At 41.4% G+C, this 22,457-nt stretch overlaps 1 protein-coding gene across 1 annotated transcript in view; it reads right to left on the bottom strand.

Annotated features, from left to right (window-relative positions):
* Window positions 1-22,457, bottom strand: part of plch2a (phospholipase C, eta 2a) — a 214,598-nt gene that overhangs the window by 38,712 nt on the left and 153,429 nt on the right. Inside the window, exons 6-8 of the mRNA XM_078254204.1 lie at window positions 10,820-10,990; window positions 5,219-5,312; window positions 1,347-1,550 (exon numbers count right to left, since the gene is read on the bottom strand). Of these exons, the coding sequence (XP_078110330.1) occupies window positions 1,347-1,550; window positions 5,219-5,312; window positions 10,820-10,990 (469 nt within the window). The remainder of the gene's footprint in view (window positions 1-1,346; window positions 1,551-5,218; window positions 5,313-10,819; window positions 10,991-22,457) is intronic.

The raw sequence follows: 22,457 nt of genomic DNA, 5'->3' as shown, positions 1-22,457 counted from the left end.
GAAGAATTAAATAAACAGTTCAAACAGGTATTGTTAAAACGGTTAGCTATTTCCTAACCGCAAATTGCGATTTGGTCACGTGACTCGCGAGCGCAAGTCAGTCTGCACTCCGCAGAGAAAGCATCAACTTGGCACGCTAACGCTACGCCGTGCCTTGAGCAGATTTCTGTCATTCAAACAACTCTGAGTTGTAGTTTAAAACTTTTACAGCCATTTTAGTAAAATGAAGGGTTTTATTCGGGCTCGAGTCCATACATGCAGCTAATGGATACAGGCACGCAGAACTGAAGGCTCGGTTAGCAACGATTAGCTCTGATTAGCGGTTAGCTCCAGTTAGCCAGCTCTGTTATAAATCTATGGAGTGGAGGAGAGGGGTAACAACCAGACTCTGATAAATGACGTTGGGGGAGCTTTTTACAGCAGCGCGGCCGCGTTGTTTCAACGGTTTTATTAGTACAGTTAATCCTACGGCGAGACCAGCAGCAGCATGCTAATGCTAACGTAACGATAGCCTCTCTGAGCAAGTGCAACGTTGACGCTCTCATGAACTAGATTTAAATTCATTCCTAAGTGATAGGTTTAATATATATAACATTTTAAATCTAAAATCCATTTAAATATAATAAAATCAATTCTAAGGAGCTTCTATGGACGGGTCAATTTTAAGGTGACATTGTCGCACAGAAATACCTAGCTTAGAATGTGTGAATCTATTATGAGTTTGGGTACAACCTTCACACAGAGAAATTGGAGCCTGGAATGTGAGACTCTTATTAGAAGAATCTTCCATAAAAGGTGTAGTTTGAAAGCAACTGTTCCATTAAAATAGATAGCTTGGACTGTGTGAGGACAAAAAGAGTTTAAAAAGGATCCATTTTGATGTTCATGTTAGTCACCCTTGGGCAGACGCTTTTGTATGCTCATGGTTGTCTCATTGTCATGAGAGTTTGTTCACTGTCTGAATAAAGCTGCATTTGATGACTCTCACACCGCCTTAAAACCGACTGACAAGTCTGATCGCCGGTTACATGATGGCCACCACATTTGTGACCATCAGTTTGTTTCTCTAAAAGAAAAGTCTCAACTTTTCTCGGCTTTTCCCTGCGGCACCGCCCGCCTCCTAAGTGCACTACCCCCATTCAAAACGAATGGGAAGACCTGTGTTTTCGCAGCACCGTTTGACGGCCGACGCAGTCAGTGTGAACGCAGAGTAACGCAAAGGCAAAGTTGATTATTTGCCTTTTAAAAATGACGCTATTGTTTAGCCCCACCTTAAATTGTGCCTGCATACTGTCAGTGTACACAGTAAGAGTACACTGTAAGTGTGTCCACATGTCCATACTGACCTTCTACACAGCGACAGCCAGCCTGCAGCACCCAGGCGTACATGTCCACCCTGGACTGTGACATCAGCTGGTCACCCATCAGGTAGGTGTTGTGTGAGGAGGCGATGAAGTAGTTGCACAGCGGCTGCTTCATGTCCTGGTTCACGTTGTAGTGCTCCGAGTTGAAGATGTCTCCCGCTGGGCTACGCATGTAGTTCGTAATACCTGGAAGAAGGTTAAAAACCTTTTTACAACTTTCTTTATTATTTTACTCTTTAATCTAAAGTGTAGCTTGACAAAGCGGTCCACTGTGGGTCAGAGAGAATGTCTTTTTAAATTCATATGGAAAAACGTCCGGTATCAATTAGAAATACAACAATTTCAACCCGACATTTATTCGATTTTTACTCTTTCATCAAAAAATCTAATCCTATATTTCACCCACATTTCTTAATGAATTGAGATGTAAACTTCAAAAGGTAATAACATTCATTATTTTTAACAAAGAAACACAAATCTCCCACCAAGACACTAATTCATAATATAACAACAGTTAATTTTAGGCCAAAATATTAGTCTCAAAGTAAATTAGTTTAATGTAAATTAATGTAAACAACTACAACAGTAGCGCTCGCTTCGTGGTATAACAAATATGTACGGCATAACACAATCATATTTAAATTGTATGTTATGATTAGATGGCTAGATTAGATTACATGTGTATGTTTTTGAATATGATTTGCAAAACAGAAAGGACTTTATTCTCACGATGAAACATTTGCCTTCTGAAGTCATACATTCTTTCAAATAACAACAGGAATTCAGTTTCTCAAAATATCTCGATTTAGTTTTTTCTTTTCTCTCACGGTGCCTGGAATATTCTGTCAACAGAGAGATGAAAAGTTCCTAAATTAGGTCAGTCCAAACGAGCTTTAAAAGAATACTTCTTTAGTAGTATTTAGTAGAAAGTATCTTTCCACAGACATAAACAAGAGAAACAATGATGTGTTTGTGTCATACTTTACCTTTTCTTAGCACTATAGAAATACTGGCAATGCTCTGCATTTCTGTCAATTTCAGAGAGGATTCACACTCTGCTTCTCTTCATAGTCGTCAGATTCATCTACCAACCCTTAGAGATGTTCCGATACCGATACCAGTATACCAGTATATACCAGTATCGGTATCGGCGCCGATACTGCCTAAAACGCTGGTATCGGTATCGGGAAGTACTGGAGTTTATACACCGATCCAATACCATGTAATAAAGGCCTAAAGAAAATCTACGTTAAAGTAGTTTATTTATGTTGTTTTTCCGTTATAACTGACTGTCAAACTGCAGAATAACAGAAAGTTCTGGGGCGTTCATTGTTCATGTTTCAGAAAGAGTTTAACCTGAGCCAGACTGACAACAAAGATAGAAATAATATCACATCCATACAGGGATAGTAGTATACAGTTGTTAAAACATAATAAAATATATGACACACTGATATCGGATCAGTACTCAGTATCGGCCGATACGCAAGTTCAGGTATTGGAATCGGTATCGGGAAGCAAAAAATGGTATCGGACCATCTCTACCAACCCTTATAGAACTGGCTCAGGTTTGCCTTGGACCAGCTCTTAATTATGCCGTTATAGATTTAGACTGCCGGGGGACTTCCTTTGACACTGAGCTCCTCTCTCCTCTCTCTTTCCATCTGTGTGCATTCATGTCACAGAAATGCTTGTTACTAACTTAGCTCTGGGGAGCTCATTCCCCGGAGTCCTTATGTTTTCTCGCCTCGCAGATTTGCTTGGATTAGGGTGGCACCTAAATCATGGGTTGCAGCTGTCTCCGTGATCCTGCTCGGCGCCCTGCTATGCACTGCTACGCCCTTCTACGCCCTGCAGTGCCCTGCAGTGCCCTGCTACGCCATAAAATACTACAACTACTATTTCTAGTCACTGTTCCATTATCTTTATTGTGACTAGTGTTATTGCCACTGTTCATCACACCCCCAACCGGCACCGTCAGACACCGCCTACCAAGAGCCTGGGTCCGAGGTTTCTGCCTAAAAGGAAGTTTTTCCTCACCACTGTTTTACTAAATGCTTGCTCTTGGGGGAATTATTGTAATCGTTGGGTCTTTGTAAATTATAGAGTGTGGTCTAGACCTACTCTATCTGTAAAGTGCCTTGAGATAACTTTTGTTATGATTTGATACTATAAATGAAATTGAATTGAAAAATTGTGAATGTGGATCCATTTGGTTGAACACGCCCCCACACTTTACCTACAATCAATCAATATTACCAAGAGACTATGGACTTTGCAACGGACTACATATTAAAATCTGTGCTGTGTTCAATGACACGGACATCTCACTTTTTAAAAAGAAGAAAAAAATCACATCACACAGCCCTGTAGCACTGAACATGCTCTAAAGTGCGAGTCTCTTTGGTCAAAAGCATCTGCTAAATGAATGAACTATTCAGAGAATGATTAAAAAAAGCCACTGGACGCCTTAGACAGACACAGCTTGAGATCTCCACCTTTGAGCAAAATAGAAATGTTGAACGTCAAACACTTCATTTTTTGCATTCTGGTGAATTCTTTTGCAACATTTGTGCCTTTTCTGCATCAAGCTATGGTGCAAATGCCTTTAACCCTTGTGTTGTCCTCTGTCTGTTTTGCCTGTTCATAAGCATAAAGTTAGCCTAGAAGTCTAGACCATCCTAGCAGCAGCAAATGTAATTTGCAGCCAGGGTCGTCTAGCAGCTCTCCGTTGGCTTGCGAGCTGGAAAAACCAAACTTTGGTCAGGCCAATCACATCGTGTATAGAGTCGGTTGGCGGTCTTATGGCTGCTGCTGCTGTTGGGAACAGCGGTCTTCTGGAAGACTTGGAGTTCAGCTTTTCTTTGAGAAAAGAACAAAGAACGGCACTGAAGTCATTCTTAAAAAAGGAAGATGTGTTCAGAGTTTTGCCGACCGGATACGGCAAAAGTTTAAACTATCAACTAGCTCCGCTATCTTCTTCGTTGGTCTGGTTGATTGTAGAGCTATCCTATTGGGTGCAGAGGGAATTTGAAAGACAACCGTTTATCCCGCCCCTCGGATTGAGCTCGTCAATGGTGAGTTCCCAGACCCAACATCTGGATGTGGGTCTGGCTTGTCAGGCTAGCATAAAGTATAAATTATATTATTACCCATTTTTGTGTTAGATCTTCTTAGCCAACTTCATTCCAACTAATTACCACAATAGTTTTACACTTATTTATGGAAAATTAACTGTTTTAACTGTCACTTTTTTTCCAACGCTTTTTTGAATTCATGGTCAATAAACCTAATTTATAATAAATTATACCTAATTTCTGATTTAAAAAAACACTGAAATTATCAATTATTTGGACTAATAGTTACGATCAGAAGAACATATGTTGATGGATAATCACAGCCTGTTTCGTGTATGGAACCATCAGTGGTATTTTTGGGCAATTTGGTAGAAAGAAACCCACATTTTTTTACATAGAAACTTTGAAAAACGTGAGGGTTAATTATGTAAAGGAAATTCTAACAATCATTTTTTGGGGGTTGCACTGGGCAGTTGCAACCCCCCCACTGTAAATTACGCCTATGCCAGAAGACACTACCAGTGTTAAGTTTAGTTCCAAACATCTCTGGAATCTCGTTCTTGTTTTTAGTATTTTAGTGTTTTAATTCTACTTGGCACTTCCGTTTAAATATTGCATTTAGTATTTAGTAAATTTACTATTGTAATCTTTTTCTCTGTCTGTAACTGATGTTGCGCATTGTCCCAGTCTCTCTTGAGAATTAGACCACATCACTCAATGAGATTACCTGTGTAAATAAAAGTGAATGGTAAAGAACTGAAGTTAAAAAGGACTTACCATCGATTCCCAGAACTCCCTGCTTCTGGTTCTCAGAGCACGGCTCAAATTTGTTGATAATCTCCAGGCAATGGTCCTTGGTCACACTGGTCATCTACAAAATGACATCAAGTCACGGTAAGCAACAACACTATGTATATGCAACAGAATAATAATACACGGATTCCTCGTGAAGAAAATCCCCTTGGATGAATTAGGGGGATTATATGGATAAATAAAGGATAATCCAGTTATGGGAGCTCCCTATATGTAATGTTTTCTGTCCATCCCGTTTGTCTGGTAGCTGCCCCTTAAAGCCCCCCCCAATTAATCAATCACATCCCATCTATGTTCCTCATTTAAAGGGGGTGGGGCAGGACCAGGTCACACCTCTCAAACTGTGTCAAGTCTAAATTGACTTTATTGTCATTGTGACTACATATAACTAAATTAAAGGTACTACTCTATGGTGCAAACATAAAAACACACACATTAAACCAGCGGTGGAAGGTTTCGGATCCTTTACATAAAAGTACTAATACCACACTGTAACAAATACTCTATTACGTAAGTTAAAGTCCTGCATTGGAAATGTTACTTGTGGAAAAGTATGCATCATCAGGAAAATGTACTTAAAGTATTAAAAGTAAAAGTACTGCAGAAAAATCCTCACATTTTAGAAAGTGTAAAAACAGATACAAACTGATACAAACAGTGTTTGATGGTCTAATTATTTCAGCTGGACTTGTAGGACTGTATATTGTTGGGTAGTTTTATTTATAATAAAACATCAGATTGTATAAACTACATGTGTTTTGTGTGCAAAAATCTTAATTTGTAAAGTGACTTGTAACTAAAGCTGTCAGATGAATGCAGTGGAGTAAAAAGTAGAATATTTCTCTCTGAAATGTAGCGGAGTAGAAGTAGAAAGTGGCATGAAAAGAAAAAGACTCAGGTAAAGTACAAGTACCTCAAATTTCTACTTAAGTACAGTACTTGATTACTTGGTTACCTTCCACCACTGCATTAAACTAAGAACATTGATCAGAAAATCTGAAGATGGTCAAGAGATTCAAACTAGAGTAAATAGTAAAATAGTGAAATCATTTAATAAAATAATTTACTCGCATTGCACATGATTACATAAAGTGCAGGTGCAGCATAAGGGGATGAAAGTGCTTATTGTTTTTTTTTTGTTATTTAATGTGCAAATTGCACAGTGCAACAGTTCAAAGAGGAGAGCAAAGAGGTCAGTGTATTTGAACAATGAGAGAGAACAAGGCTTTGGCTGGCTAACCTGTTTAGACATTAGTTCCACAGGGTTATTTCCATTTTAGAAAATCTGTTTCCAGCCCACTCCTAAAGTACTAAGCTGGGCGAGTGTCTAAAAGGATGGAGTCCACCACTACCCATCTCGACTTTATCTGGATGAGAGAATGCAGTGTGGAGAGTCAATCCCGACACTCAGCAGATGATAGCCCATATCCCTTCTCACTGTGGGTTGGCACCAAAAAAGCTTGCTGGGCAGCAGAGAGCTCACAGGCCGCTGCCGACTCTCAACACTGGCACACTTACTGTACACACACACTGCGCTCTCAGAGCTCTTCTCTATTTCAACAAATATGTGAGAAAGCATAGACATCATATTGCTGAAATCCTTTACTTTTATTTCCATTTTTTGGAGAGTTATGTAAACACATACATGGCGTTAACTAGGGGTGTTGAAATTATTCATTGCATCGATGCATCGCGATGCAATGACCATAATCAACGCTGTTTGTTTATTTTCCGGTTGCTGCTTTTTTTTGTCCGTTGTCGGCTGTGTTCAGACTCCGCTACATTCAGGAAGTGTCTTTATTAAGAGCAGATACAATAAAAAGGGGAGTTCATATATATCTGACTGCTTGAATTTGTTGATGAAAACCATGTGTCGTAATCTATAATAATATTGAGGAGGTGACGCATCGTGATGCGTGGGGATATCGAATCGGATCGATTCGTTGACAGGATAATAGGGTTGTAAAGTTTTCTTATTACCACACAAGGTTTATTTCAATTGACTGTCATATTGGACTGGTCCAACATGAATAAATACATAAGGACCATGTCTACAGAACAGGACATGTTTTACTGGTTGGACAGTATAAAATATATAAATAAAGAGAACAGGACACATTTCTTCTCTGATTTGTTCTGTTTTGTTGTCTCTATTTCTTCACTTACACTGTCACCCTTCAAAATATGCACACACGTGGTACGCTCCATAGGGTTTGACACGTAGTGGACCCTTGCGCTGATGTGCAAGTGGCACGGTAACTGGCCAATGAAACCTGATCATTATAGCATTTCAAGCGAGCTCTAAGTCAAACACAACTAAGCCACACAGCCAACGGACGGGACGCAGCGCTCCACAAAATAAAAACAATATTGCATACTTACGTATTGCGACACTTTCGATATATTGCAATAACGATATTGAGTCGATATGTCTTGCACCCCTCGATATAATATTGCGCAACGTGATATTGCGATACCGATATTGAGTCGATATATCTTGCACCCCTACAGGATAATCGTAATCGAAAGACCAGTGAAGATTCACACCCAAGGCGTTAAATAGCATTTTTAGCGGATTTTTGGTTGCAGATAAGATTATATAATCATAATTTACTCGTGAAAACACTATAATTGAACAGAAACCCTTATAAAGCTTGGTTTCCCATCTTGCCTGGAAGACACGATTCTCTTGATCCAGTTTGCTTTTTTGGCCGCTCATGTCTCTCTTCCCGCCGTTGCTGGTCAAGACCTGACGAGGCCGCAGTTGCTTGGCAACAAACCTTTTGCCTTTCGAGGGAGCGCCCTCTAACGGTGGACAGAATAATTACAATTGGAAAGTAATGGGTCGCTTGCTCCCAATACCTGTGAAACCAACAATAAGATATTTGGAAATTGATTTGCAGTGAGGACGCGGGCCGGGGGCCACCAGTTGCCCATCCCTGGTCTATATCAATGAAATTCAATTTGATATTAAGTAGGGTTTGTGCATCAATAATACAGCAACAGGACGTATTGTTCATATATTAGATATTCAATAATAGTGAAAGATGATAAAGTATAATGACCAATGTAAGCATGGTGTTAGTTGATCCATCTTCATTGTGTTCTCTTCACCTGTGAAACCAAACCTTCCTCCTTGGGAACATATTTTAGTTTTAGACTGCGTGGGAACAGATACTATTGTTGTTGAACACATTTCAGTCCGTTATCAGTTCCATAGGGATTCAGTAAGACACACAGCTCACAGCCACACTCTGAACGGACACTTGAATACACAACCTGGAGTGTTTCACATCGTCTTACTTCTTATTTGAGGCACAAAGAAACCAATACCAACAAAGTCTGTAGTTACTGAGACAACTCTGCTGTATCTTGGCATCATCTCAAAACAAATACAGCCCAGCTGAGCGGAATGGACGTCTAGCTTTCCAAACAGAACCCTCTACTTTTAAAGTGAGGGTTTCTACACATTAAAACAGCCTGCTGGAGTGCAAATTAGCTGTAGGAGCACACACTGGGTGTTTAAAGAAGAACGAGCTGTTAAGCTCATTTGCCATTTTTTATTTTTCAGGCAATGGTATAATTAGCGAGGAGGTGCACGTCATCCATAAAGCCTCTACAACTGCATGTCAAGTGCTGTGATGGTACAGTATGCATGCTAAAATCCCTGTAGGGCCTCACTGTCTACATTTCCCTTAAATTAAGCATCACTTCCCAGTGGCTACTCCGTTAAGCTTTTGACCACCCACCCTGCAGAAGCTTAAAGTGCTCATATTATGCTCATTTTCAGGTTCATAATTGTATTTAGAGATTGTACTAGAATAGGTTTATGTGGTTTAATTTTCAGAAAACACCATATTTTTGTTGTACTGCACATTGCTGCAGCTCCTCTTTTCACCCTGTGTGTTGAGCTCTCTGTTTTAGTGAGACATCTCACTTCTGTTCCATAATTGTTGGGAGTCGCACATGCTCAGTAGCTAGGTAAGGACTACTAGCCAGTCAGAAGCAGCGTATGAGGGCGTGCCCTGACAGTACCTAGGTAAGGACTACTAGCCAGTCAGAAGCAGAGTATGAGGGCGTGCCATGCTAGCAGCTAGGCGAGCATTATAACGTGTGTTACAAAGTGACCACGTTTGTCTCTGAAGTAAAGGCTGGACTACAATAGAGCTGTTTGGAGCAGTTTGTGAACAGTGTTTTCTGTTGGAGATGGTAAGTCCCTTTGGGGTGGACTTTGGGCTTTTTCACTTTGTAAACCTATAACGTGCACAAAAAGATATATAACACAATAAAGGAAAGGGGAAAAGCCAAAAAGCATAATATGAGCACTTTCAAACAAGGAGCCTTTTGGGTTTTCAAAACTGCGAAAGAGCAGAAAGAACACAAACGTCTGCCTACGTTTCTGAAGCCACCCAGGAGGGGCTTTTAAATTTGATTGCTTCAGTATTCAGAGAGCACCACTCTCGGCTCCGTGTCACGTAACTCGGAGCTGAGTTTCTATGATTGGTCCAGGCAGGCTATTGCAGTTTTTTTCAGGCTACTGCTGTCTTTACATAGGACTAACTACATGCTTAGTCAGGGGAAGCTGTAATCTTGGCTGCCATTGTTGTTAATTTCTCCCCGATTTCAGGTCACATTACTGCTGAAACATATCAAGTTGGGTAGTATTTGGTTCAGAAGCTTTTATTGGTGATTTTTCAAAGTACAAAGTCCTGCTCCCTTGCAGTCAGCCTCAGGCTCGGAGTAATCTATACCGGCGACGTTTCATTTCGCGATTGGTCAGGTGCCACTGGAAATTCTGCCGGATGTCCATAATTTTTCGGCCAGATGTCCGTCTCTACGGCTTTCTTTGTGTTGGCATTCTATTTCTGAGGACTATGGTTAACTGCTCCTCAGATCTCTGCAGGGTAAATCCAGACAGCTAGCTAGTTTATCTGTCCAATCTGAGGTTTCTGTTACACGACTAAAACAACCTTTGAATGTACACGTTCAACAAAAAACAAGTTCCTTCCCGAGGCTATTTTGCAGAGGCACTGTTGCTCCATCCAGCGCTTAGCGCCGCCCAACAAAATTGTAATTGGTTTAAAGAAATGTCAATAAACCAGAGCACTTTTTTCTCCCATCCATGAATGCTGTGTGGACTAGCCAGACCCTCCTCCGCAGCGCTGTGGAGGAAGGTCTGGCAATGCGAGACTAGGCTCGGGGTGCAACAACAGAGGAGATTCCAGAGACTTGGGGACACGCAGAAGCACGCTGACCAATCAGAGCTGACCGGGCTTTCTCCGAGGGGGGCTTAAAGAGACAGGCGCTTCAACAGAGCGTTTCAGACTGAGGGTGACTACCGGTGCAGCAGTCATGGGCAGTATGAGAAAAATTAAGTGTTTTGTTGAACATTAAAGCATTTAAACATGTTCTAATAGAATCACAAAATACGAGTATGAATCTGAAAACAGTATATAATAGGTGTCCTTTAAGCTGTCCGTCCTGAGTCCAACAATGTTAGAGGAGTGCAATGATAAATCAGTGGAGTCAATCTTAGCACAAACTGAAACGCTAAAATGCAGATACCTTTTGCTCAGTCTCCAGGAAGCGGGCCAGGTCGTCTGTGTCGAGGTGGTCTTTGTGGTTGCTGTAGGTGAGCATGAGGAGGTACAGATCCCGTCGGGTCGACATCATTTTGTAGAAGGAGCAGAACTCCTCAAAGTCCAACGTCCCCTGGTTATCATCTGTGTCCGCCTCCTACACACCGGGTACAAGGAACACTGTTGCTTAGTTTTCCCCCACAAGTCAACAACTTTATTGTCAATTCTGCAATATGTGCCAGACATACAGAGCAATTGAAAATAAGTTTCTCTCCGACCCACGGTGCAATAAGTACACGTCCAACAAGTATAATGTATAAGATAAGAAATATATACAAATAAAGTTATTAAAATTGTAAGTAATATATAAAATATAAACAGATAAGTAATATCTACAAATAAGATAAAGAAAGATACGTAATATATACAATTAAAAAGGTTAAGTAATATGTACAATACAGTAATTCATTCTAAATAGTGCAAATGTTTGGCTAAATCAAACAGTACAGAAAACTAAAGATAAAGCTATTGAAATGTGCAATAGAAAAGGAAGAGCTCCTGAGTGTCTGCTTTTTCAAAATCCCCTACAACTACTACTGACACTGGCAATTCAGTCTTTCAGGGTGGACAGTCTGTTGTTTTTCACTACTCTTGCACTTGGACCTCAGGATAAAATGGAAATTACAGTATTCCCTTTGAAATGAGCAATCTGTAAAAGTGAATTACTTTCCTAACGGCAGATGTATATAAATAACTTAAAATATTCTTCTAGGCATTTAGATATGTACTCGGCCTATGATGTTTAATGACAACGTTTAATTGTATTTTGTTTGATGTGGTGTTCATTTTGTCAGCTAGTTTTAATCCACCAGAGTTTAAGTCAAAGTCAACTTCACCCTTCTTGTTTTTAGTACATTTTTAGTTGACAAAAACACTTGGCATATTAGTCATGTTTAGTTGAAGATGAAGACACTTTTTTTTTCAAGACCAAGTAGTCAAACGTCAGCAAACAAGCCAGCTTAACATCTACCGCATTATAGTCTCAGAGAAATGGTACTTACAACATGAGAGACTGTCTGGCCTATAGTACATCCAGACATGTTCTGAATGAATGAATATTATAACATTATTATTCAGTTGGAACAAAACAAGGGCAACAAGAGCTTAAAGAATAAAAACCACATAAAAGGTTGTTTTTTTAAAGACTATAAAACAGCAACAGAATTTGTCTCTACTTACTGAATCTTTCCAAACCAGTTGCAGAGTTGCAGACCCCAATAATGTCAAGATCCAAAAGAAATAAAGCCCCACTTATGTTATCAAATAGGTGTGGGAATCACAGGGTTAGGATACGAAACATGGCTCCCGAATACCGATAATATCACGATACAGCAACTCTGCAATAATCAATATATTGCTAAACAATCCCTTTAATGATACGTCACAATATCAGTCTAACTATGAATACTAAATTCATCTAGAAAATGTCTCTTTTTATTCACTGCAAGTCCAAACTGTTGAAAACAGACGTGTACAGGGAAGATGAGCAAGGCGTGCAGGAATAGAAGTCGTGTATTACTACGCACTACTATCTATCTACATAATATTGTCTTTACTGCATTTGTATTTACGGTAAATATATTTCTTTGAACTGTTTATTTTAATCAACTCTTACTTCATAAACAATATATAAAAATGCAATGACAGTTTTTGGTTCATGTGTCTCACTAACATCTTGTCCTTTTTGTTAATGTCATTTTCCTTGATGCTGCCTTTCTTTAAATAATTGTTCACTGTTTATACTGCACTGTAACTTTTATTCTTGTATTTTATCTGTTTTTAAATTGTTAATTGTTACTGAAGTTACATTGTTGAAAACTGAAACTGTATGACAATCTATGTCAGCATATAAAGAGAATTAAAATGTAAGACCAGTGGGACTGGTTGTTTTCCGGGAACAGCAAGGATTGTGGGTGGATTACTTGTATGAAGCAACAGTTTATACATTGCCCCACACTAGCTTCCTATAATCTCATATTTTATCTGTTTTTATATTGTTTATATATAGCATAGTATATAGTGTTTATATACTGCTCTTTAATGTTTTATATAAAGCATTTTGAATTGCCCTGTTGCTGAAATGTGCTATACAAATAAAGCTGCCTTGCCCTTACTAAAATAACAGTTGAACTGTTATAACAGAAGTAACAGTAGTTTGATTCAATGTTAATTCATTATCATCTTTGTGTACGTTCTTGCCTAACTGTTTTCAGCTCATATCACAATGATAGGTTTGAATGTCTAGTTGTAATGAGCTGGAAAGAGACTGTGTCAGCCTACAAAACGAGAGCCCCGCAGAGGGGTCACACCATGACCCGTGTAATCCTTGCCTCTTTTTTGACTGAAGCGGTCTGCGACCGGCTCCATATGCCAAGCAGCACTGGAGGCAGCCACTCACTGCAGGGCGATGACGTCTGTGCCAGTTGGAGCTTGGCCTCCGAGCAGCTTAGAATACTACACACACTGGGCTTAGAGAGCAATACATAGATCGAATATGACTTTCTCCTTCCACAGCGAGTGAAAATGATTCTACAAGCTTTTTATTATTTGACAGGACACTTGACATTTAAAAAGAGAGGAGATGTATCCCAGAGTTCCCCTACAATTAAGTGCTGCACTGGGTCCCCTGCTTGAAGATCTCCCCACCTTCCCACAGCTAAAGAATTTCATTATCATAGGTTTATATGGAGAGATCAAGTGTTAATGTTAAATCCTAGAGGCTTTGACAATGGGTAAAGAATAAAATGAATGTACCAGGGACTACTGTGGGACTTGAAATTGAGTGATGGCCTGGAATGACTGAATTAATGTAAAAAGGAAGTGAAAACACTGAATTTCATAAAGACATGGATGAGCAAACCACACTGAATGTGGATTGGTCACATCCTGACGATACACTTGATCACCACCAATACCAGTCCAATGGATTGGATCAATACAATGTCTTTCACATTGAACGGAAGCACAAGATGAACAAACAACGGCGGTGGTGGCCAATCAGAGGACTCAGCCAGCCAGTGCCACACCTCACCAGAGCGGCGTGGCATTACACACGGCCGCACCATGTTAACCCTCACTGAATCACCTAAAAATGAAAACAGGCTGCTGCAGTACAACCATACAGATCTCTACACACATTAGACTATTCGGTTATAACCACATTGCTTCGTTCTTGGCTGACATGGACAGCATAGCGTTGCAGTGTTTGTGTCTCTGTGGTGTTCCCAACGCGAGGTGCGCAGGCTATAATAGGACGTCACAGTGGGGAAAAACATGAGAGATTGCTTCGTCAAAGCTTAAAAACAGCCCTAGATAGAAGAAGTGTTCGTCACATCAAGAGGCAGAGAGTCATTTCCATTTGGAGATAAGTGGTAGTAACGATAATAATTACATAAATGTAATGTTTGCCGGTACTTCGTTGTTTATCATGGATATGTTTACAACTGTTGCCAGCCAGTCTGCTTTCCTTTATTTCCGCTCTCTTCTTCTCTACTACTTCTTGCTTATTCACAGATTATTTTGTTTGTATGCCCCCAGTCATTTCGTAAAAAACTGCAATGTACAATGCAGTGTTTCCTCTACGTTGATTTTGTAGTGGCGGCCCGCCATGGCAAAATTTCTGCCGCCACGGTATCAGAAATAGGGCAGACGCACAATGTAGTCGCGGTTGCCTTTTAAATGATCCTGCCGACATAATGCACCCCCCCCCGTTGGCTGCCGCTCACATTGCAATTTAACAACAAGTAGAACTATTCAGAGGTTATTGGGCCCATCCAGTTTAACTCCACATACTGTTGTGTTGATGTAGTTTATTGTCAAAACGTTCGCGTTCTTCCGAGTCGACTATTAAACGAACAGCCCCACCAAAAACGTCACCGTCGTGGGTCCGTTCGAATTGGACAACGTTCAACTTGTCAGTTCTGTCAGCTCATCGTCCTGATATCACACATCTGGAAACATTAAAACGCTAAGTGAGTCAGTGTAATATAATATAAATTGGAAATAGTCTATAAATGTAGTTATTTGGGTTTTGGTTTCCCTATGAAGAATTTCTTTTCTTGTAAAACTAATTTTTCGTGTAAAATACAGTTCAATCACAACTGAAAATATGCCTCATTGTGTGTGAATAGAGGTGAATAAATATATTTGTTTGTGTTGCAGTGAAGTGTCAGTTCCGTTTCATACATAAAACATTTGGCGGCCCCCACTGCTAAAAAAAAAATCCTAAAGGAAACACTGCAATGCGTTGAGCATAAATGTCTCTTTGCATGCTCGTAGCGCACGTCCATCTACGGAGGCCCGCGCCACAAGGATAACTGAGGCTTTACCTAGCAGCACACAGACCGTACTGAAGACATTAGTACCCTCCACTAACCGGGCAAAAGTGTTGGTGTCATTATTCTGAATACTCAAGTCAAACTTTGTCCGCTAACACATTCAGCCTCCCAACTGTCACCACCATGTTCTCAGCCTGACTCATATGGCACATACACAGGAAGCCAAATGACTCAGAGACACAAGACAGACACTTTGTGTCACCAGACTCGGCTGTTGGTTTTGCATACATGTCACTTAGTAGACACCAAGTTGTGACTGAGTGACAGGCACAGATGCATACTGTACAGACAGTATTACTCAGAGTTATTAGAGAGAGAGCAGGCAGCACTGTGCCGTGGCAAGGCTGCAATGATACAGATTAATTTTGTTATTATCTTTTACATACAGAAGAATCACTGGTGACCAACACTGATAAACATATGAAAACACATCACCAGTTAACCTGCATCTTTATTCATTCTCTGAAGTGAAGGAATTCTTTTCAGAAGCGCATCGTCGTATTCAGGACACATCTTAGCCCCAGGAGGATAACAAAGCAGCGGGAGCACAGCTGCAGAATGGAGTCTTTTTTTTATTGGACAGAAAATATCAATCTAGCCTTATTCACGCTTATTCATTATGAATGAACCCAGCCACTTAAGTTGTTAGCAGACGTGTGCCCTGTGTTACAGCTCGACAGCCAATACAGATTAATTCATCAGTTAGAAGTGCAGCTTCCTCCAGCTGCAAAGCTTTTCCTTCACATCTGGGCTCCGTTGTGATAAATCACTGAGCAAAGAGAAGCCTACATCTTTGCTGTCCAGCTATCACATCCATCCAACCAACTTCTTGTGACTCATGCGCACCAACAACACACCACTCAACACAAAACAAAACAAGGAAAGGTCCGGAGCATGATACTCTTCTGATTGAATCATGAACTTTTCACTGAGCAATGACATTGTAACGTGGTTCAAACTAGTTGAAATGTAGTCAAAAGACGATTCACATGGTAGAGAACTAATATCCAATCACCATCTTAACGTATTGTTGCTGAGCCACTAAAGGCATTTACTCTATTACTCTATTAGTTCTATCAGTGATATCATTGTATCCTAATATAATGGAAGCTAAACGTATTCAATCAAAGAAAAACTTGGTCGATGGAAATTCTCCCTACTCTTCAAACGAATCGATTGGTCGATGGGGAAAAAACACCTACACGTTATCTCTATATGGACTAAATCGTCCACAGTGCACTGGGTGCACTCTACCTGGTAGCTTTGTGTGTCCATCAAAGTGTTTTTTTCCTGAGGCCAACTATAGGTTTTTAATGATTAGCAATCGTAGCGCCAAATATTGACACGATGCTACAAACGCCAGCAGCGTGACGAGGAGCTGAGCATCTATTCTGCGCTGAACTCTGCACGTTTGGACTTTATTTTAGGTCGCAGAGAGTTGAAGACATTTTCAACTTTGGATAAAAAGCTGCGCTCATTACCGTCCGTTTTTACACAGCCGTCCTACCTTGTGCCGACCCATACAGTGCTGACCGCTGTCTATGGATGTATATGCGCCGACATTTTTACCGCCGCGGATGTTCCGTATCACAGCAACCAGACTCAACAAACGCATCTAGGCTGAAAGAAACGCAGCGCCTCCAAAGCTCTCTAGCGCTCCCAGCTGGTTGTTTTCAGAAGAGCCCCAGCCATTTTCAGCTGGGAAAAAAAATGCTTTGATGAACATGAAAGTAATGAGAATTTGGTCGTACAAGATCATATAGACTAACCAATCAACCAACCAACCTGGATATTTCCACCCTAGTAAAAAGTTAAAAAACCCAATGAGGAATTCTAAGTAGTGACAACAATTCTGTCGGCGCGTCCAAATGATACAAACCTTCCGTGATCGTGCTTCACCCTCCTCCACACAGTTGCTAGTAGCCAAGGAGGACACGGAGGATTAATAAAACATGGACTCTTCAGAAGAGGTCATTATCTCCACTCGAGCGTCTATGCGGGAAAGTCACCGGACGACACAATCTTCTGAACATGGTCATACTGAGAAGTACAGAGAGAGTTGTGTGCGGACGATCTTAATTAGCTTTGTATCAGTTCATTTGGCAATGGCTTGAAAGTAACGGACGTTCATTATTATAAAAAAAAGTTAAGCACTAAAGCTTTAAAGAATTGAAGCTCATTTGACTGAATGAAATTATCTTGGGGCCAGTCACACACTGTTTAAAATGCAGAAAGGTTAAAGTTCAGTCAGTAACAGCTGAGAGGTTCAGTATTTCCACTCTGCTTGTGTTTCTAAGTTTCCCTGGTGCTTAATGGAACAATGGAGAGGTAAGGCCTCCGGGTGCACACACAGGCAAATCATAAAATCCTGTAAATGTACCCATTGAGGATAAAAACGACTTCCGATAATTTGAACTAAATTACATCCAAAACAATAACAGCATGTAGAAGTAAGTGCAGGTAATTCCATCAGACTGCTCATTTCTCCCTGCAGGTTTAATATGTTCATCTACAGTCTACTGACTGACTCATGTTGGATGCTTTTATTCAGTTTTGGTGAAACCGGAACAGTTGATCGTTCCAGTTGACTCCGATATTTCTCTCATTTCATTTCTTTGGACTGAATTACATTTCATAACTGGTTGTGTTTCATAGACTGAGATATGGACTCGTGTGCACACATTCTCTCAGTTGGATCTGTTGTTAATCTACGGGTATCTGTGTATATGTGAGGATGAATGTATTCTCCACCTTACTGTCCAACAAATAGGATTATCAACAGTACTTGACTTGCACTAAATGAACAGGGTATTACTGGGAACTATCATGTACAGTGTAGTTAAAATGTCAAGTTGCTTTTAATTTCTGTTCTCAGCTTTTGTTTTGCTGTATTCTATACCATTCTTACATTGTTTTTATTCTATTCTCTTTCTAGATTTGGCTGCTGTGACACTGGATCAATAAACTACTCTATCTTTCTGTCTGAGTTTGTGGTGCTGTTGAATTGCACTGTGTTGTGCTGATATTTAGTCTACCCTCATTGACATAAATGCCTTGGAGAAAAGTGTTGGAAACATCTGTCAGTATGAGCAAACTCTGCATTTCACAGGACTAAAGCCCCTGACACACCAACCAGATGGCCGACCCTCGGCAGAAAAGGCTCCCCGAGTTGGTCAAAAAAGTGCCTCAGAACACACCAAAGCAACGAGACGTAATACGTCTCCATAACAGCAGGCAGCGCTAATCTGTATTGTCGCCCAAAAAATGAAAACCGGCAGCTGATTGGACGAACGCGTCACGTGGGTCTGGTTTCTCCAGAAATTCAAAGACAGACTGTCATGGCGGCTTGTTCAGAATACGATCTCATATTGTACTAAAATAGTTTACCGAAACGTGTTTCTGAAAACATATTAAGAGAGAAATAGGCCGTGCAGTTGCTGAATCTGTCTTCATTTCAGATCAACAAAGGTCAGTTTAAAAGATTTTCGTCAGATTTTGAGAGACTCTGGTCACGCTCATCCCGCTCCTCGTTTCCGGTTAGCACTCTACCAATCAGATTGGTCATTTGTGTCCAAATGCCAGCAGTGCCCGCCCCGCCGATTATACATGTCAAATCGGCCAAAATGAAGAACGACGGCCCCTCGGACAGGACGACGGCATGGAACACACCAAACAGACTCGAGTCACTGACCTCGCAAGACTGTCCAATTCGACACACTAACCCGATTATCGGGTTAGTGTGTCACAACCTTTAGAAGTAAAGTATCCTCATTAATATGCTCATCCTAACATTTGTGGCAATGTGCTCTGAAATGTGTTTGGATTATCTATGGTACTGGCACATGCTCATTAAGGCATGGATACCCGACCCGTGTCCGACGGGTCCCGCGGGCCGGGTTCAGACAGATATTTAGAAATTATGGTCGGGTTCGGGCCGGGCTCGGTCACATCAGCGTGATAAGGCATTTGTTGTAAAATGGTGCTGCAGCTCCTTTAAGAGAGCTCATGTGTCTGTATGTGTCTATGTGGAAGCTGGTCAGAAGAGAGATAGATAAAGAGGAGCTGACGTGTAAATGCGACCGGAGCAGAGTTATTCATACAGCGGCCATTCATTATAACAGCGGCCCTGGAGGTATCGAGTCTCCCCTGGTTTTCTGATCACGGTTGGAAACGAAGCAAGCAGTGAAGGTTAACACATTGAACATTTTAACAGCTTATTAACGTGAGCTTGTTGCCTCGTGTGCGCTGATGCGCTCATCTGTTGACATTTCCGAATGCCTTCCTACAGTTGCTTAATAAAAGCTTTCCACACAAACAAACGTATGCCTACATGTGTCATTAGTATGAGAAGAAAATGAAATTTTAACGGTGTCGGGCTCGGGTCGGGCTCGGACATAAATCTCTTGATGCCTGTCGAGCTCGGGCCGGGCTCGGTCACGGTTCTGTCGGACGCGGGCCGGTTCGGACTGAAAAATTCGGCCCGATCTGGACTCTAATGCTCATTAGTGAACGTCTTCAAACTGGGAAAGAGGTCCAGTCCACAGGTTTCTCCCTCTCTACTGTAAGATGGTTCAGCCAAACAAAACTGGCCAGAGATTGTCAACACACAAATCTACAGGGATGTCCACAGACACATACAGGGCCAGATTGGTCCCTGGTGTGTTTACGCTGAATTACACGAGAGGCCATCTGTGTCCCAGCAGCACCATATGGGTGACCGATAACAGGCCGCTGGACTTAGTGATGGGCAAGCTGCTCTGTTGGAAGACGGCTAAGACAACACGCTTAACACGGCAGCATGCTAATCCCTCCACTGTGGAAGAGTTAGTGGCTGAGCCATGTGCTTGCCAACATCTGCAGCAGTAGCAATCAGTCAAGGTGTCTTTACTGCTCATTACCACCCGCAACAGTGACGATTGTATTGTTTTCACCTGTGTGTGTGTGTGTGTGTGTGTGTGTGTGTGTGTGTATGTGTGTGTGTGTGTGTGTGTGTGTGACACCATGGCTAATGTGGTCCTGGGCACACCTACTGTGGTAGAACTACCACAGAGGCAGATTTAAGTACTTTGCCAGCTGTTATTAGGGCCCGAGCGCCGACAGCGGCGAAGGCCCTATTGGAACTGAAGGAATTATTTTCTGCAAATGAATTGGCTTTTTGAGGGGCTTAACATGGTCAAAAACTCACCAAAATTGGCAGGCGCATCAAGTCTGGTGAAAATTTACATATTTTAAGGGTTTCGGGAATAGGCGCACAAAAATGGCTCGCTAGCGCCCCCTACAAAACTTAAAAAATTGAGCCCCTGCAGTGCGTTTATTGTAGACTCACGAAACTTGGGACACATATGTAGCCTGTAAAGACGTATAAAAAACGTCATGAGAGCCATACACTAAACCCAACAGGAAGTCCGCCATTTTGATTTGAAAGTTCGAAATTAGTGCAATTTTGGCCATTTCCACATGTCGTACTTTAACGAACTCCTCCTAGAGATTTCATCCGATCAACTTCAAATTCGGTTTGTACCATCTTAAGACGTTAAAGATGAAAAGTTGTTACGTTAAGTTTTCGTCATAGGGCGTGGCCGTGGCAGGGCGGCCATTTTGTGCGTTTCGCCGCCGAAACAGGAAGTGGGTGTAACTCGAGTGTACATTGTTCAACTGGCTCGAAACTTTTCAGGATTCATAACACTCCAACTCTGAGGACATTTACCGGACAAAACTGACTCAAAGTCATAGCGCCCCCTAGTGGCAACAGGAAGTAGGCCTTAAAGTCAAGGTGCTATACTTTAACAAACTCCTCCTAGAGATTTCATCCGGCGGATTTCAAATTTGGTCTGTACCATCTCAGCACCTTAAAGATGAAAAGTTATTAAAAGAAAAACTTTTCGTCAAAGCGGCCATTTTGAGTGTTTAGCGATGAAGAAAGAAGTTGTTGTAACTTGAGTGTACGTTGTCGTATCTGCCCGAAATTTCTCACAATTGACAAGGGTCCAGGTCTGAGGACACTTACAGGCTAAAATTGACTTTTAGTCATAGCGCCCCCCGCTGGCAACAGGAAATGCGCCTTATATGACAAACATCATCCGATTTACATGAAACTTATAATGTGTGGTCTACATGTGATACTGAGCCGCCCCCTATACTTTAACCACGCCCATTTACTCAGGCCACGCCCCTTTCATAACATTTGAACTGTTTAAGGTAGTCTTGTGTGAGGTATCATTGAACTCAGTAGAAAGTTCCTTCTTCATTGGTGATGGTTTGACCCGCCCCCTAAGCTTTAGCCACGCCCCCTTTTATAACTGATGACCCATTTGATGTAGACCCTTGTGTGAGGTATCATTGAACTCAGCAGAGACCTCCTTCTTCATTGGTGATGGTTTGGCCCGCCCCCTATGTTTAAGCCACGCCCCCTTTCATAAATGCTGACCCATCTAAGGTAGAGTCTCGTGTGAGGTATTGTTTAACACAGCAGAGAGTTCCCTTTTCATTGGTGACGATTTGCAGTGTCTGAGTGCCGCGCAAATGCACGGTTGCAAGGAGTGGCGTCCGCCAGTAACAGTGACACGCGCAAAGGCGCGAGGGCCCGTCCATCGCTGCTTGCAGCTTTAATATATATATATATATATCCATCACAACCGTGCCGGAAACGTACAGGTGCGCAGCTGCGATCAAAATGAAGGCTGAGTTCGAAGATACTGTTGGTGTGGTCCGGGCAAGGGTGCCGAAAGTAGGGTGCAGAAAGTAGGGAAGGGGTCATTGCCCCCTTACTTTACACCCCTGGCCTGATTTGGCATCGCAGCTGGTGCGATCCCATCGCAAGATGGTATCTAGTTCACAATCTGCCAGGTGAGGTAAGTACACACTGCAGTCTCATGTGACCTGATAAGCTCTTTTACTGTCTTCATGAACTGGCCTGCACCGTATACTGCCAATTAGCTGTAAGGTTTGATGACATTTTTACAATTTATAAGACAACTTTCACATTTGTGAAGCATAGTGAGCAGAGTAGATTGTAATGAACATTTTAATATACAAAAACTAAATCAACTTTTTCCCATGTTGCTAAAGATCCCACACATACTCACAGATAAGAAGTGACCAAGACTACGTCCACATGTAAACTTAGCCTGTTGAATTGGCAAATAGGTATTTTTCTCTCCGTTTCAACCTTCTGTCCAGCAAGGTTATAATCGTTAACAAAAACGAACGAAATAATGAAAACAAGGT

This window comes from Sander vitreus, chromosome 7, assembly GCF_031162955.1.
Source record: "Sander vitreus isolate 19-12246 chromosome 7, sanVit1, whole genome shotgun sequence".
Lineage (NCBI taxonomy): Eukaryota > Metazoa > Chordata > Actinopteri > Perciformes > Percidae > Sander > Sander vitreus.
Note: the sequence above shows the minus strand (reverse complement) of the source record. Positions and strands in the feature narration are given on the sequence as shown.